The sequence below is a fragment of the Bombina bombina genome, chromosome 6 (assembly GCF_027579735.1).
Source record: "Bombina bombina isolate aBomBom1 chromosome 6, aBomBom1.pri, whole genome shotgun sequence".
Classification (NCBI taxonomy): domain Eukaryota; kingdom Metazoa; phylum Chordata; class Amphibia; order Anura; family Bombinatoridae; genus Bombina; species Bombina bombina.
This window is the reverse complement of record NC_069504.1, coordinates 487,710,205-487,727,499: the sequence shown is the minus strand read 5'-3', so window position 1 is coordinate 487,727,499 and position 17,295 is coordinate 487,710,205. Positions and strand designations below refer to the sequence as shown.

General features: G+C 40.4%; 1 protein-coding gene across 1 annotated transcript in view; it reads left to right on the top strand.

The window, feature by feature from the left end:
- CCDC33 (coiled-coil domain containing 33) overlaps window positions 1–17,295 on the top strand; it is a 159,587-nt gene that overhangs the window by 137,067 nt on the left and 5,225 nt on the right. Inside the window, exons 12-14 of the mRNA XM_053717328.1 lie at window positions 8,844–8,975; window positions 9,144–9,222; window positions 10,903–11,024. Coding sequence (XP_053573303.1) covers window positions 8,844–8,975; window positions 9,144–9,222; window positions 10,903–11,024 — 333 coding nt within the window. The remainder of the gene's footprint in view (window positions 1–8,843; window positions 8,976–9,143; window positions 9,223–10,902; window positions 11,025–17,295) is intronic.

Below are 17,295 nucleotides of genomic sequence, written 5' to 3'. Positions count from 1 at the left end.
CAAAAAGCTCAGTTCTTATTCACACTTGACAGTCGATGAAATTGCTTTTTTTCCCGTTATATATGCAAATGAATCTTAACTCTGTTTACTCTTTGTAGTTACAAATAAATCACCAATTCGTCAAACAGTTGTGATGCCAAACAACTTCTGCTTTTGCAGTGGTCATTCACAGAGCAACGGGCAGCCTTTAATAAGGAGCTTGGAAGTATTTGACTTTACAGGACACAAATTTCATTCTTATTAAAAAATATTGCTTTCTCTCATATAGGCCCCGATATTCAAAGCATCGACAGATAATTTCTAAGAAAAAAAGGGAGCAGACCCACAAAATGTTGGCGAATGATGATGTGTCTCGCCTAAGGATATAATGTGGAGCGTTGCGTCAGCTAAACATCGCAGACATTGACACTTTCTGCAGGTGGGGGGTGTACTTGAAGTGTTCCTACACAGCAAAGACAGTGCACTCACTGAAACCAAACATGGTTTCAGTGTAGGAAAACTTCAAATAATGCATGACCTAGCTGTAACTACACCTACACTACCTGCCTCACTACTGAAAAGGGGCGAGACAAACATGACTGATACCCTACTCGTAATCTGTGAAATTGGAATATATCTCACTGCTGGCAATGTATCTCAATCAAAGTTCAGGTTCCTCCCCCGGCTAACTCCCACAGAATGCCTACACCTACGTCATACTCTAGCTATACTCCCCTGGAACGCCCAGCTAACTCCCTAATACCGCCTACACCTACATCATGACTTAAAGGGACAGTCTACCATAGAATTGTTATTGTTTTAAAAGATAGATAATCCCTTTATTACCCATTCCCCAGTTTTGCATAACCAACACAATTAAATGAATATACTTTTTACCTCTGTGATTATCTTGTATCTAGGAACCTTCTTCCAGCCCCCTGATCACATGACTGTGAATGTTTATTATCTATTGTCTTAAATTTAGCATTGTTTTGTGCTAAATCTTAAATAACCCCCTGTGCCTGAACACAGTGTTATCTATATGGCCCACGTGTACTTTCTGTCTCTTTGTGTTGAAAATAGATTTAAAATAAAAGCATGTGATAAGAGGCAGCCCTCAAAGGCTTAGAAATTAGCAAATGAGCCTACCTATGTTTAGTTTAAACTAAGAATACCAAGAGAAAAAAGCAAATTTGATGATAAAAGTAAATTGGAAAGTTGATTAAAATTAAAAGTCCTTGCTGGTCGGAACAGCCAATAGAATGCGAGCTCAATCTGATTGGCTGATTGGATCAGCCAATCGGATTGAACTTGAATCTGATTGGCTGATTCAATCAGCCAATCAGATTTTTCCTACCTTAATTCCGATTGGCTGATAGAATCCTATCAGCCAATCAGAATTCGAGGGACGCCATCTTGGATGACGTCACTTAAAGGAATCTTCATTCGTCGGTAGTCGTCGGTAGGAAGAGGATGTTCCGCGCCGGAGGTCTTGAAGATGGAGCTGCTCCTCGTCGGATGGATAAAGATAGAAGTTGCCGCTTGGATGAAGATGTCTGCCGGTCCGGATGTCCTCTTCTGCCCGGATAGGATGAAGACTTCTGCCGCTCCGGATGTCTTCTTTGGTCCATCGGTGCTCGGCTGAGTGAAGACAACTCAAGGTAGGGAGATCTTCAGGGGGGTAGTGTTAAGTTTATTCAAGGGGGGTTTGGGTTAGAGTAGGGGTATGTGGGTGGTGGGTTGTAATGTTGGGGGGTGGTATTGTGTTTTTTTTTACAGGCAAAAGAGCTGATTTCTTTGGGGCATGCCCTGCAAAAAGCCCTTTAAGGGCTGGTAAGGTAATAGAGCTGTTAACTATTTTAATTTAGAATAGGGTAGGGAATTTTTTTATTTTGGGGGGCTTTGTTATTTTATTAGGGGGCTTAGAGTAGGTGTAATTAGCTTAAAATTATTGTAATCTTTTATTTTTTTTGTAATTTAGTGGGGTTTTTTTTGTAATTTAGTTTAGTTTATTTAATTGTAGGTACTTGTAGTTAATTGATTTAATTTATTTATTGATAGTGTAGTGTTAGGTTTAATTGTAACTTAGATTAGGATTTATTTTACAGGTAATTTTGTAATTATTTTAACTAGGTAGCTATTAAATAGTAAATAACTATTTAATAGCTATTGTACCTAGTTAAAATAAATACAAAGTTGCCTGTAAACTAAATATAAATCCTAAAATAGCTACAATATAATTATTTGTTATATTGTAGCTATATTAGGGTTTATTTTACAGGTAAGTATTTAGCTTTAAATAGGAATACTTTATTTAATAAGAGTTAATTTATTTCATTAGAATAAAATTATATTTAACTTAGGGGGGTGTTAGGGTTAGACTTAGCTTTAGGGGTTAATATATTTATTAGAGTAGCGGCGAGGTCCGGTCGGCAGATTAGGGGTTAATACTTGAAGTTAGGTGTCGGCGATGTTAGGTAGGGCAGATTAGGGGTTAATACTATTTATTATAGGGTTTTTGATGCGGGAGTGAGGCGGTTTAGGGGTTAATACATTTATTAGAGTAGCGGCGAGGTCCGTTCGGCAGATTAGGGGTTAATAAGTCTAGGTAAGGTAGCGGACGACGTTGGGGGGGGGGCAGATTAGGGTTTAATAAATATAATATAGGTGTCGGCGATGTTAGGGGCAGCAGATTAGGGGTACATAGGTATAATGTAGGTTGCGGCGGTGTACGGAGCGGCAGATTAGGGGTTAATAATATAATGCAGGGGTCAGCGATAGCGGGGGCGGCAGATTAGGGGTTAATAAGTGTAAGGTTAGGGGTGTTTAGACTCGGGGTACATGTTAGGGTGTTAGGTGCAGACTTAGAAAGTGTTTCCACATAGGAAACAATGGGGCTGCGTTAGGAGCTTAACACTGCTTTTTTGCAGGTTTTAGGTTTTTTTTCAGCCCAAACTGCCCCATTGTTTCCTATGGGGGAATCGTGCACGAGCACGTTTTTCCAGCTAGCCGCTACCGTAAGCAACGCTGGTATTGAGAGTTAAAGTGGCAGTAAATATGCCTGTACGCTCCCTTTTTGGAGCCTAACGCAGCCCTTCAGAGAACTCTCAATACCAGCATTGTTTAAAAGGTGCGGGGGAAAAAAAACACGCGTAGCTAATGCACCCCTTTGGCCGCAAAACTCTAAATCTAGGCGTAAGATAGCTACAATATAACTAATAGTTACATTGTATCTAGCTTAGGGTTTATTTTTATTTTACAGGCAAGTTTGTATTTATTTTAACTAGGTACAATAGTTATTAAATAGTTATTAACTATTTAATAACTACCTAGCTAAAATAAATACAAAAGTACCTGTAAAATAAAACCTAACCAAGTTACACTAACACCTAACACTACACTATAATTAAATTAATTCCCTAAATTAAATACAATTAAATAAAATTATCTAAAGTACAAAAAAAAAACCCCACTAAATTACAGAAAATAATAAACAAATTACAAGATTTTTAAACTAATTACACCTAATCTAATCCCCCTAACAAAATAAAAAAGCCCCCCCAAAATAAAAAAAGCCCTATCCTACACTAAATTACAAATAGCCCTTAAAAGGACCTTTTGCGGGGCATTGCCCCAAAGTAATCAGCTCTTTTACCTGTAAAAAAATTACAAACCCCCCCAACATTAAACCCACCACCCACACAACCAACCCTACTCTAAAACCCACCCAATACCCCCTTAAAAAACCTAACACTAACCCCTTTGAAGATCACCTTACCAGGAGAAGTCTTCATCCAACCGGGCCGAAATCCTCAACGAAGCCGGGAGAAGTCATCATCTAAGCCAGGCGAAGGGGTACTCCAGACGGGCAGAAGTCTTCATCCAGACGGCATCTTCTATCTTCATCCATCCGGCGCGGAGCGGGTCCATCTTCAAGACATCCGACGCGGAGCATCCTCTTCATCCGACGGCTCTTCTGGAATGAAGGTTCCTTTAAATGACGTCATCCAAGATGGCGTCCCTTCAATTCCGATTGGCTGATAGAATTCTATCAGCCAATCGGAATTAAGGTAGAAAAAATACTATTGGCTAATGCCAATAGGATTGAGCTGGCATTCTATTGGCTGTTCCAATCAGCCAATAGAATGCAAGCTCAATCCTATTGACTGATTGCATCAGCCAATAGGATTTTTTCTACCTTAATTCTGATTGGCTGATAGAATTCTATCAGCCAATCGGAATTGAAGGGACGCCATCTTGGATGACGTCATTTAAAAGAACCTTCATTCCAGAAGAGCCGTCGGATGAAGAGGATGCTCCGCGACGGATGTCTTGAAGATGGACCCGCTCCGCGCCGGATGGATGAAGATAGAAGATGCCATCTGGATGAAGACTTCTGCCCGTCTGGAGGACCACTTCGCCTGGCTTGGATGAAGACTTCTCCCGGCTTCGTTGAGGACTTCGGCCTGGTTGGATGAAGACTTCTCCTGGTAAGTTGATCTTTAAGGGGTTAGTGGGTTTTAATGTTGGGGGGGGATTTGTAATTTTTTTTACAGGTAAAAGAGCTGATTACTTTGGGGCAATGCCCCGCAAAAAGCCCTTTTAAGGGCTATTTGTAATTTAGTGTAGGGTAGGGCTTTTTTATTTTGGGGGGGCTTTTTTATTTTGTTAGGGGGATTAGATTAGGTGTAATTAGTTTAAAAATCTTGTAATTTGTTTATTTTTTTCTGTAATTTTTTTTTGTACTTTAGATAATTTAATTGTATTTAATTTATGGAAATAATTTAATTATAGTGTAGTGTTAGGTAACTTAGGTTAGGTTTTATTTTACAGGTACTTTTGTATTTATTTTATCTAGGTAGTTATTATATAGTTAATAACTATTTAATAACTATTGTACCTAGTTAAAATAAATACAAACTTGCCTGTAAAATAAAAATAAACCTTAAGATAGCTACAATGTAACTATTAGTTATATTGTAGCTAGCTTAGGGTTTATTTTATAGGTAAGTATTTAGTTTTAAATAGGAATAATTTAGTTAATGATAGGAATTTTTATTTCGATTTCTTTTAATTATATTTAAGTTACGGGGTGTTAGGTTTAGGGTTAGACTTAGGTTTAGGGGTTAATAACTTTAATATAGTGGCGGCGACGTTGGAGGCGGCAGATTAGGGGTTAATAAATGTAGGTAGGTGGCGGCGATGTTAGGGCCGGCAGATTAGGGGTTAATAATATTTAACTAATGTTTGCGAGGCGGGAGTGCGGCGGTTTAGGGGTTAATATGTTTATTATAGTGGCGGCGACGTTGGGGGCAGCAGATTAGGGGTTAATAAGTGTAGGTAAGTGGTGGTGACTTTGGGGGCGGCAGAGTAGGGGTTAATAAATATAATGTAGGTGTCGGCGATGTTGGGGGCAGCAAATTAGGGGTTCATAAGTATAATGTAGGTGGCGGCGGTGTCCATAGCGGCAGATTAGGGGTTAATAATTATAATGTAGGTGTTGGTGATGTCGGGGGCAGCAGATTAGGGGTTAATAAGTGTAAGATTAGGGGTGTTTAGACTCGGGGTTCATGTTAGGGTGTTTGGTGTAGAGATAAAATGTATTTCCCCATAGGAATCAATGGGGCTGCGTTAAGGAGGTTTACGCTGCTTTTTTTCAGCCGGCTCTCCCCGTTGATTCCTATGGGGAAATCGTGCACGAGCACGTACGACCAGCTCACCGCTGACTTAAGCAGCGCTGGTATTGGAGTGCGGTAATGAGAAAAATTTTGCTCAATGCTAACTTCTTGTCTGGTTTGTAAAAACCCGTAATACCAGCGCTGTCTGTAAGTGAGCGGTGAGCATAAACTGCTCGTTAGCACCGCACAGCCTCTAACGCAAAACTCGTAATCTAGGTGAATTATAATTGACTAAAAACAAAATGACATTAGAGGTAACTCCCTCAAAGATTAAAACCCTATTTAAAGCGTTCTAGTTATATTAAAAATAACCTATTACTATAATTATGTTTCATACAATGTTGCAAAAATGAGGATGCAACAATCTATTCCTCGTTCACATTATTACATTTTGATTGTACCTCTCCAAACCTAATTTTCATCTATGCTGTTACTACTCCCAGAAATTAATTAAATCATATTCAGAGTTGAGTCCACTATGGCTTCTCGTGCCCAATTTGAAGATCCAATAGACCTCCCTTTTTGCCAGTAAGACCTCTCTGTCACTACTCCATGGGGGGCGATTTAACTCTCTCAATTATGGTCCAAACCAAACTGTCTGGGCTCCTGTAATGTACCCTTTTGAAATGGGTATCGTGAGGGAACCTGTTTTTATGTTTGACATATGCTCCCTTATTCCCTGCCTCCCTCTAGTCAGGAGTGCCGCCATATTGAAATGTATCTTTTACTATATTGCAGTACTGATGTATTTGTACAAGTGCAGCATCTCTCCTTTAGATACCTGCAGTGTAACCTAAGTTCCAACATGGCAGCGCCCATGATTAGAGGGAGGTGCATGAAATGTGTTTAGTGTTCCTTTAAGCCAGTCTGTGGCAGAGAAATCATACCATTTGATATATTTATATAGAAAGGATATCGCAATGTTAAAAAATGTCCATAAATGTCCAACCTACTCACAAGCTTACTCAAGAAGATATTGGTTTTTGTTAAAATTGTCATTAGTTGGGGGGCGTGTCCTAACAGCGACTCGGTGTAGTCGCACTTTTCATGAGCTCCGGGAGAGTGGCCTTTTATCCGCTGTATAAAGCTCCACATCTACAGCATTTCATCCCAATACAACATTATTGGGACACCTAAACAATATACACTAAGACTGGAAACGCTTTGCTGTATTTATGACCCCAGGGCCGGAATTGGACAAGTGAGGCCTGTAGCAGCGGTAATCTACACAGGCAGCGTCCCGTCCCCCCCAGTACTCCGGGGTGTTGTACCAGGATTGAACGTATATTTAAGCCTAACCTGATACCTTCAATTATACATTGTGCACCCTATCTTCTCTAGACATCGCTTTACTCTGCTGAGTGGACAACATGGAGGTTGATATTGTGGCGCCTCTCACGAATGAAGCAGGAGATAAAGGCTCCTTCCTCATGCTTGACTCTTTCTTTCTTAAACTGGAGAGGATCTTTAAGCCATTAATTGACAGAGCGCCTTCGGCTCATGAAATTCAACTTTTAATGAATAAAATACCGCCTGCAGCAACGGAGGCGCCGACAACAAATTTATCTGCGACATGGGGGCCCGGACTGTCCCTAGGGCCCGGGGGGGCCGGGCAGCATGAAGTATCGCTAGCTGAGGATCCATCTCAGCCGATCACCAACCAGCAGCCAGCAACCAAGGATAACGATCTCATAACCGGGAGCGCAAAGGGAGAAAGTGAACAGGCGACTCCTTTTTTCTCACCCATAGCCCACATGTAGAAAACACCTCCCAGCTACCAGATTAAAACAGCACTTGACTCGACACAGCATATGGGAATACAAAAAACCTTTATTAACAACGCTAATATCATTAAAGCCATAACCAGAACATCTGAGGATGTACTCCACTTGGGGGACTGTGATGGAGCAGCTCTAAAAAGTTCAAAATCTAGACAAGGATTGGGTTCAGAACGGTTGTCCCGGGATTTTAGGGGGGATCCTGGGAGGTCACAGTATCAACGCTTCTTGGAACTCTGTCCTACATTTATCTACAACAGGGTATTTCTTTGCACCTGCCAAAACTGTTTTACATCAAAGTATGGTATCACGGGCTAAAGATCCCTGAAGGACGGTAATCTCTGGACATTGTAGAATGTTTCGATGAGCATAAAAAGGTTTTCCATATAGCTTGAATTCCAGATGCTTGTATGCTAAAGAAGTTTTGTTGTTAAACGTTTTATATATACTCTAGAAACTAAGGAAATAGAGAGAATACTTATGCTAACAAGATGTTTTTGTATGTATATTTATAAACAGTTAGTTAAAACACAGATAACCACTGTAACAGTAAGGTGAGAATTCATAGTTTATTTGGGCCACAATACACTCCATTTGAGCAAGAAAAATCCAGAGGCCTTCAATTGCCTATTTATAAAATGACAAACTTTTGGAGTCCGCAGTTCGGATGTGTGTGGACCCTCCTTGTGCTGTCTGCGGCCGGGACGGCGGGAGGATGGGGTTCGATATGTCTGGGGTGAATACCATATTTGCATAACTTATAAGGACATGTTATCTATAATGATGAAAATGTATGTCTGGATTATTGGTAAATTTTACATATTTCGCACTTGTTTAAAATGTAATGGTACAAATTGGTATAGGTGTGGTTATATTTAACTTTAATTAGTCAGTCCTGGTACTTTTCATCTATATATTTATTACGGATATATTTGTTGTGCTTGCATAACAACCCTTTTTATTTTCTGATGCAAAATTTTATGTTTGTTTGTTATATGTATGTTAATGTAAACCCCTTATTTTTATCATACTGTTATTACTGGTCCAAGAGTGTCCAGTCTCACCTCTGGGGGGAAAAATGAGGAATAAATAACTTCAGTTACAGGTCTATCAAATATGAAGCTAATGTTTGTATGTCTGCACACTGTACTTACAATGTATTTGTATAATATATGTAATATCCTCAATAAAAATTTAAAATTTAAAAAAATAAATAAAAAAAATTGTCATTAGTTGTCATGTTTTTCTAATAGCAACCCATAAATATAAACCATTAGTTGCCAAAATGTCAGTTTATATATACAGCTTATAACCATGGGGATAGAGATACAGCTTTTAATACACAATGAAATGTGCAAACAAACAGGTAGACTACTTGCTCCTTTATGACCATGGCTTCATGTTTCAGAAAAATGATCGTGAGAAGGAACTGCTCCTACTGCAAAGAGCTCACCAACAGCAGCAGACGGTTCTGCGTCAGTACCACGAGCGGCTTAGCCGGGCCAAGACCTTACAGGACACTGTCCGCAAGCAGGAAAAGGTAAAGCTGGCAATATCCTGACAAGTGCAACTCTTCCTAGAAGGCTTAAATATACACTGGTAGTATAATGCATTGAAGAGATGGGTTACATTGTCAATAAACTAAGTACCATATAACACTCATAGAAAAGTGCCAGGATAAAATTCTGACTGACTGGTTCCTTATCAGGTTATTGAGAAAATGGAAAAATTACTGGACAATAAACTGAGGGAAGAGAAAAAAATCAGATCAGATCGAGGACAGAAAGGTGAGACAAAAGTAGATATTTCATTAGACATTATTTAGAAGTGGTTTATTAACAGGACCTTGTACTCAAACAGGTTCTGTCATTGATATTAATGTTTTTATCCTGGAAAAAAAAATGAAGTAAAGTTTAAATTAAAATACAATAGTATGAGTTGCGCACTTCTTACTAATGCTCAATGCACGGTCAATCAATAAGCAATATAATGAGCATTAACAGGAAGTGCACCACTGATACTGCTGTATTAGATTCAATTTAAATTTAAACAAATTTTAATTAATCTTTTTTTTTATTTGGACAAAGAAACAAAATATATCTAACAGGACAGTAAATACCTTGAGATTTGTGTATAAAATGGTTAGTTATGTGCAATTATACAAGTCACAATCAGTTTTCCCCCTAAGGCCAGTTGTGTGTGCGGCCCGGCATTGAAACAGTTAATAAACAGTTATTGCTCTAATTAACTGTTTCACTGCTGGGCCACACACAGAACTGTCCTTAGAGGGAACACTGGTCACAATATATTTTCATTATTTATTTAGCCTATTTTCATGTAATTTAGATCTAAAAGCCGAGGATTTTCTAATTCTCAGAACTTAAAATGCACCCTCAAGGCTAACTCTGCTACATATCTTTTCTTAACTGGCTTTAGTTGATAATAACTGCAAAGCACTGCACTGTATACTAGCATTATGACTGTGGCTATCCTTGTTGTCTGCAGACTAAAGGCCAGATTGGCTTCTCAAAATAAGGCATAAATGATGGAATCTTGTTATTGATAAACAATTGCAATAAAAATAATGTTTAGACTTGACTGATCTGTTACTCTAAAGCAGCACAACATAAAGGTCTTGTAATTGCAAGTTGTTTACTGTCCCTTTAAATGCTGTTCTTTTATATGGATGCCAGAAATGTTTGAGTATACTGTCCCTTTAATAGAACATGAGAACCTGATAAAGTGATGGGCTTATACTTGATGTGCACTTTCCCCTACTGACAATTCAGTGCTTTAAATTAACTGGGACTTGAATAACCCCCTGCTTTGTCCAAGGCTCCCAGCTTGTTTTATACAGCCTAGAACTAAGGCATTTTCTTTGTTCAATTCTTTAGGGAATATGCTCTTTAGGATAACATAGAGATAAGTGAAAGTGAAGAGGCCGATCTAGTTTTAGTGAATCTAAGTTAGTGAGTAATACATTAAAGGGATAGGAAACCCCAACATTTTCTTTCATGATTTGGATAGAAAATACAAATTTAAACAACTTTCCACTTTACTTACATTATCAAATGTGCTTCATTATTTTGTCATCCTTCGCTGAAGGAGCAGTATATTACTACTGACAGATAGCTGAACACATCCAGTTAGCCAATCATAAGAGACAAATGTATGCAGGCACCAATCAGTAAGTAGTGTATGATATGTGTGTATTCTTTTTTTCAACAAGGGATACTAAGACTAAGAGAATGAAGCACATTTGAAAATAGGAATTAATTTGTGTCTTAAAATTACATGTTCTGAATCATGCAAGTTTAATTTTGACTTTCCTATCCCTTTAATAGCTGTAGTCATATGTCTCTTGCTTTGAAATCTTCCTGTGTAATCCACACGTTGCTTCTCCTCACTTGTCTCTATCTCCCCTTTCTCTCTACCTAATTCCATATCTATATTCTCTTCACACTAAGGAAGTCGAACAGAGTCACTGCAGGGGGAGATTCATGCTGCTTTACTAGCAGAGAATTCACGACTGAGAGAGGAGCTGGAGAAATCCAGGCAACCAGCAATAACTCTACCGCCAATTCCTCAGGTATGATGGTGGCCTAAAGAAGTGATGGAAATATTTTAATGAAATGCGGAAGGATGTGAAGATATAAGTTGCATTAGAGAGGTTATATAGTGATATAGGAGGTGTTGTAGGGTGGCCTATTGCAGTAGGATTAGGGAGAGAGAATATTAAGCAATATGAGTCACATGGAGATGCTATATGGAGGGATTTCATGTAGAAATAAGGGAGTTACTGGGACAGGTTATATGGGGTAATAGGATGAAGTATAGGCTATCTTACTGCTACACACACACCAAAAATTACAGAGCCATTATAGGTCTAGATTACATTTGCTAGAAGTAAGCTTTTTTGCTCGCATTGGGTAGTGCGTGTATTTCTTTCCTATGGCATGGAGAGTCCACAACGTCATTCCAATTACTAATGGGAGTTAGTAAGTCTGCATTAGTCAATCTTTCTCAATTGTCTGATGAGGAAAATACTTTAGTAGCTTCTGAAGGTGAAATCTCAGACTCTGACACTTTAGCAGAAGAATCTTCAGAATCTGAAGAGGTTGATTTTAGATTTATGCTTGAACTCCTCCGGTTACTACTAAAGGAGGTTTTAGCTACTTTGGACAACTCTGAACCTTCGGTTGCTGTCAACCCCACAAAGTCTTCTAAATTGGATAGAGTTTATGATTCTCAATCTTCTGATGAGGTTTTTTCCTGTTCCAAGGAAGATGTCTGAAATTATAGCTCAGGATTGGGATAAGCCAGGGGTTCCTTTTTCCCCTTCCCCTGTTTTTAAGAAGATGTTTCCTGTTGCTAACTCTATTTGTGACTCATGGCGCACTGTTCCTAAAGTAGAAGGAGCTATTTCTACTCTTGCTAAGAGAACTACCATTCCTATAGACTAGGATAGCTGCTCTTTTAAGGATCCAATGGATAAGAAGCTAGAGGCTTGCTTAAAAAAGATGTACATCCATCAGGGATTACAGTGGCAACCTGCAGCGAGTATTGCCACGGTTGCGGGAGCAGCATCTTGTTGGTGCGATGCCTTGTCTGATCTTATTGCAGAGGAAACTAGTGTAGAGGAGATCCAAGATAGGATCAAAGCTTCCAAACTGGCCAATACCTTTATCTGTGATGCCAACATGCAGATAATTTGACTGGGAGCTAAGATGTTTAGCTTCACTGTTCTAGCCCGCAGAGCTCTGTGGTTAAAATCCTGGTCGGCTGATGTCTCTTCTAAAGCCAAGCTTTTGGCTTTACCTTATAAGGGTAAAACTCTGTTTGCCCCTGGTCTGGCAGAAATAATTTCCGAGATTACGGCTGGAAAGGGATCTTTTCTTCCTCGGGACAAGAAGAATAGACCTAGGGGTCGACAGACGTCTAATTTTCATTCCTTTTGGAACTTTAAGGGACAAAAGTCCTCCTCTTCATCTTCCAAACCAGACCAATCAAGGTCCAATTGAAAATCCAGCAAACCCTGGAACAAGGGAAAACAAAACCAAACAAAAACTTCCGCTGATTCTAAATCAGCATGAAGGGTCTGCCCCGATCTGATTTTGGATCAGGTAGGGGGCAGGCTTTCTCTTTTTTGGTAGGCTTGGATATGCAATGTCCCAGATCCATGGGCGGTGGACATAGTATCCCAGGGTTACAAAATAGGATTCAAGTCTTGCCCCCCAAGGGGCAGATTTCTCCTGTCAAGATTATCCACAAACCAGGTAAAGAGAGAGAGGCCTTCTTAAATTGCGTGAAGGACCTATCCTCCCTGGGAGTTATTGTACCAGTCCCTCTAAAGGAACAAGGTCTAGGATTTTATTTAAATCTACAGGGAGTGCAGAATTATTAGGCAAATGAGTATTTTGACCACATCATCCTCTTTATGCATGTTGTCTTACTCCAAGCTGTATAGGCTCGAAAGCCTACTACCAATTAAGCATATTAGGTGATGTGCATCTCTGTAATGAGAAGGGGTGTGGTCTAATGACATCAACACCCTATATCAGGTGTTCATAATTATTAGGCAACTTCCTTTCCTTTGGCAAAATGGGTCAAAAGAAGGACTTGACAGGCTCAGAAAAGTCAAAAATAGTGAGATATCTTGCAGAGGGATGCAGCACTCTTAAAATTGCAAAGCTTCTGAAGCGTGATCATCGAACAATCAAGTGTTTCATTCAAAATAGTCAACAGGGTCGCAAGAAGCGTGTGGAAAAACCAAGGCGCAAAATAACTGCCCATGAACTGAGAAAAGTCAAGCGTGCAGCTGCCAAGATGCCACTTGCCACCAGTTTGGCCATATTTCAGAGCTGCAACATCACTGGAGTGCCCAAAAGCACAAGGTGTGCAATACTCAGAGACATGGCCAAGGTAAGAAAGGCTGAAAGACGACCACCACTAAACAAGACACACAAGCTGAAATGTCAAGACTGGGCCAAGAAATATCTCAAGACTGATTTTTCTAAGGTTTTATGGACTGATGAAATGAGAGTGAGTCTTGATGGGCCAGATGGATGGGCCCGTGGCTGGATTGGTAAAGGGCAGAGAGCTCCAGTCCGACTCAGACGCCAGCAAGGTGGAGGTGGAGTACTGGTTTGGGCTGGTATCATCAAAGATGAGCTTGTGGGGCCTTTTCGGGTTGAGGATGGAGTCAAGCTCAACTCCCAGTCCTACTGCCAGTTTCTGGAAGACACCTTCTTCAAGCAGTGGTACAGGAAGAAGTCTGCATCCTTCAAGAAAAACATGATTTTCATGCAGGCCAATGCTCCATCACACGCGTCCAAGTACTCCACAGCGTGGCTGGCAAGAAAGGGTATAAAAGAAGAAAATCTAATGACATGGCCTCCTTGTTCACCTGATCTGAACCCCATTGAGAACCTGTGGTCCATCATCAAATGTGAGATTTACAAGGAGGGAAAACAGTACACCTCTCTGAACAGTGTCTGGGAGGCTGTGGTTGCTGCTGCACGCAATGTTGATGGTGAACAGATCAAAACACTGACAGAATCCATGGATGGCAGGCTTTTGAGTGTCCTTGCAAAGAAAGGTGGCTATATTGGTCACTGATTTGTTTTTGTTTTGTTTTTGAATGTCAGAAATGTATATTTGTGAATGTTGAGATGTTATATTGGTTTCACTGGTAAAAATAAATAATTGAAATGGGTATATATTTGTTTTTTGTTAAGTTGCCTAATAATTATGCACAGTAATAGTCACCTGCACACAAAGATATCCCCCTAAAATAGCTATAACTAAAAACAAACTAAAAACTACTTCCAAAACTATTCAGCTTTGATATTAATGAGTTTTTTGGGTTCATTGAGAACATGGTTGTTGTTCAATAATAAAATTAATCCTCAAAAATACAACTTGCCTAATAATTCTGCACTCCCTGTATTTGTGGTTCCCAAAAAGGAGGGAGCTTTTCATCGCCTCCTAGAGCTAAAGTGACTAAACAAATTACTCAGGGTTCCATCCTTCAAGATGGAAACTATTCGTTCAATTCTTCTATTGGTCCAGGAAGGTCAATTCATGACAACAATGGACCTGGAGGATGCTTATTTACACATTTCCATTCTAATTTACACATTATTAGTTTCTAAGGTTTGCCTTTCTGGACATGCATTTCCAGTTTGTTTCCCTTCCGCTTGGTCTTACCACAGCTCCCAGAATATTCACAAAGGTTCTGGAAGCACTGTTGGCAGTGATCAGATCCCTGGGAATTGCTGTGGCACCTTATCTAGATGACATCCTGGTTCAGACGTCATCTTTTCAACTAGCAAAATCTCATACAGAGATGTTGTTGTCTTTTCTACGTTCTCACGGGTGGAAGGTGAATCTGGAAAAGAGTTCTTTAGTTCCATCTACAAAGGTGCGTTTCCTAGGGACAATCATAGATTCCCTGTCCATGAAGATTTTCCTGACGGAGTTTAGAAAATTCAAACTTCTTGCTTCCTGCCTTTCCCTTCAGTCTGCTTTGCATCCATCAGTGGCTCAACGCATGGAGGTGATTGGTCTGATGGTGGCTTTGATGGACATCATTCCTTTTTCTCGGTCCCATATGCTTTGCATGCTCCATCAATGGAACAGAGACCATGCAGATTTATCGCAGAGGATAAATCTGGACCCTCTAACAAGAGACTCTCGTGGTGGATTTCACAGGACCATCTGTCTTGGGGCACTTGCTTCCTGAGACCTTCCTGTGTGATTGTGACTACGGACGCCAGCCGGTCAGGCTTGGGAGCTGTTTGGGGTTCTCTGAAAGCTCAGGGCCTGTGGTCTCGGGAAGAGTCTTCTCTTCCCATAAACATCTTGGAGTTGAGAGCAATCTTCAATGTCCTGTTAGCATGGCCTCAATTATCTTTAGTCCGGTTTATCAAATTCCAGTCGGACAAAATCACCTCAGTGGCTTACATCAACCACCTGGGAGGAACTCGGAGTTCCTTGGCCATGAAGGAGGTCACTCACATTTTGCAGCGGGTGGAAGCTCACAACTGTCTCCTATCTGCCATCCACATTCCGGAAGTGGACAATTAGGAGGCAGATTTTCTGAGCAGACAGACCTTTCATCCTGGGGAGTGGGCTCTCCATCTGGAAGTGTTCTCTCAGATAACCCTCAGTTGGGGGGTTCCAGAGTTGGATCTGATGGCGTCCCTTCAAAACATCAAGGTTCCAAAGTACGGTTCAAGGTCAAGAGATCCTCAGGCTGTTCTGATAGATGCTCTAGCGGTTCCTTGGATGTTCTCTCTGGTGTATCTGTTTCCTCTGTTTGCTCTCCTTCCACGAGTCATTGCTTGTATCAAACAGGAGAGAGCATTGGTAATCCTAATAGCTCCTGCATGGCCTCACAGGATATGGTTCGCGGATCTAGTAAGGATGTCATCTCTTCCCCCTTGAAAGTTACTTCTGAGGAAGGACCCTTAATTCAGGGTCCTTTCCTCCATCCAAATCTGGATTCTCTGAAGCTGACTGCTTGGAGATTGAATGCCTAGTTCTGTCTAGGCTTGGTTTTTCTGAAGCAGTCATTGATACTATGCTTCAGGCTCACAAACCTGTTACTTATGGCAAGATTTACCATAAAGTATGGCGTAAATATCTTAATTGGTGCGAATCTAAAGGGTTTCTCCTGGAACCGGGTGAGGTTTCCCCATATTTTATCTTTTCTTCAGGATGGTCTGGAGAAAGGTTTGTCAGTCAGTACTCTGAAGGGTCAGATTTCTGCATTATCTATCCTTTTGCACAAACATCTGGCAGACGTACCATATGTTCAAGCTTTTGTACAGGCCCTGGTCAGAATCAGACCTGTGTTTAAACTTGTTGCTCCTCCTTGGAGCCTTAATCTAGTTCTTAAAGTTTTGCAGCAGGCTCTGTTTGAGCCGATGCATGTTGTTGATATAAAATTGTTCTCTTGGAAAATTTAGTTTCTCCTTGCTCAGCTCGCAGAGTTTCTGAGCTTTCAGCTCTGCAGTGTGATTCCCCGTACCTTATCTTTCATGAAGATAAGGCGTTCCTTACTAAATTGGGGTTTCTCCCTAAAGTGGTGTTGGATCTAAACATTAATCAGGAAATTGTTGTTCCTTCTTTTTGTCCTGATCCTTCTTCTCATAAGGAACATCTTTTGCATAACTTAATCATTGTGCGAGCTCTAAAGTTTTACTTACACGCTACTTCTGCCCTGTTTGTTGTTTTCTCTTGAAAACGTAAGGGACAGAAGGCCACTTCTACTACTCTTTCTCTCTGGTTGAGAAGTTTGATTAATTTTGCTTATGAGACTGCTGGACAGCAGCCTCCTGAGAGAATTACGGCTCATTCCACTAGGGCTGTCTCCTCTTCTTGAGCTTTCAAAAATGAAGCTTCTGTGAAACAGATTTGCAAGGCAGCTACATGGTCCTCTCTGCATACTTTTTCTGAATTCTACAAATTTGATAGTTTTGCCTCGGCTGAGGCCTCTTTTGGGAGAAAGGTTCTTTAAGTGGTGGTGCCTTCTCTTTAGGTCCTCCTGCCTTGTTCTCCCTCCCTATTCATTCCGTGTCCTCTAGCTTGGGTATTGGTTCCCACTAGTAATTGGAATGATGTTGGGGACTCTCCATGCCATAGGAAAGAAAACAAAATTAATGCTTACCTGATAAATGTCTTTCTTTCCGGGCATGGAGAGTCCTCGACACCGCCCTATCTTTAATTATAATTTGGCATTTTTTTTGAGAAAACCTCAGGCACCTTTTCACCCTTGTGTTTCTTCTTTATCCATTTTCCTTTGGCTGAATGACTGGGGATTATGAGTAAGGGAAGTTACACTTAAAGGGACAGTA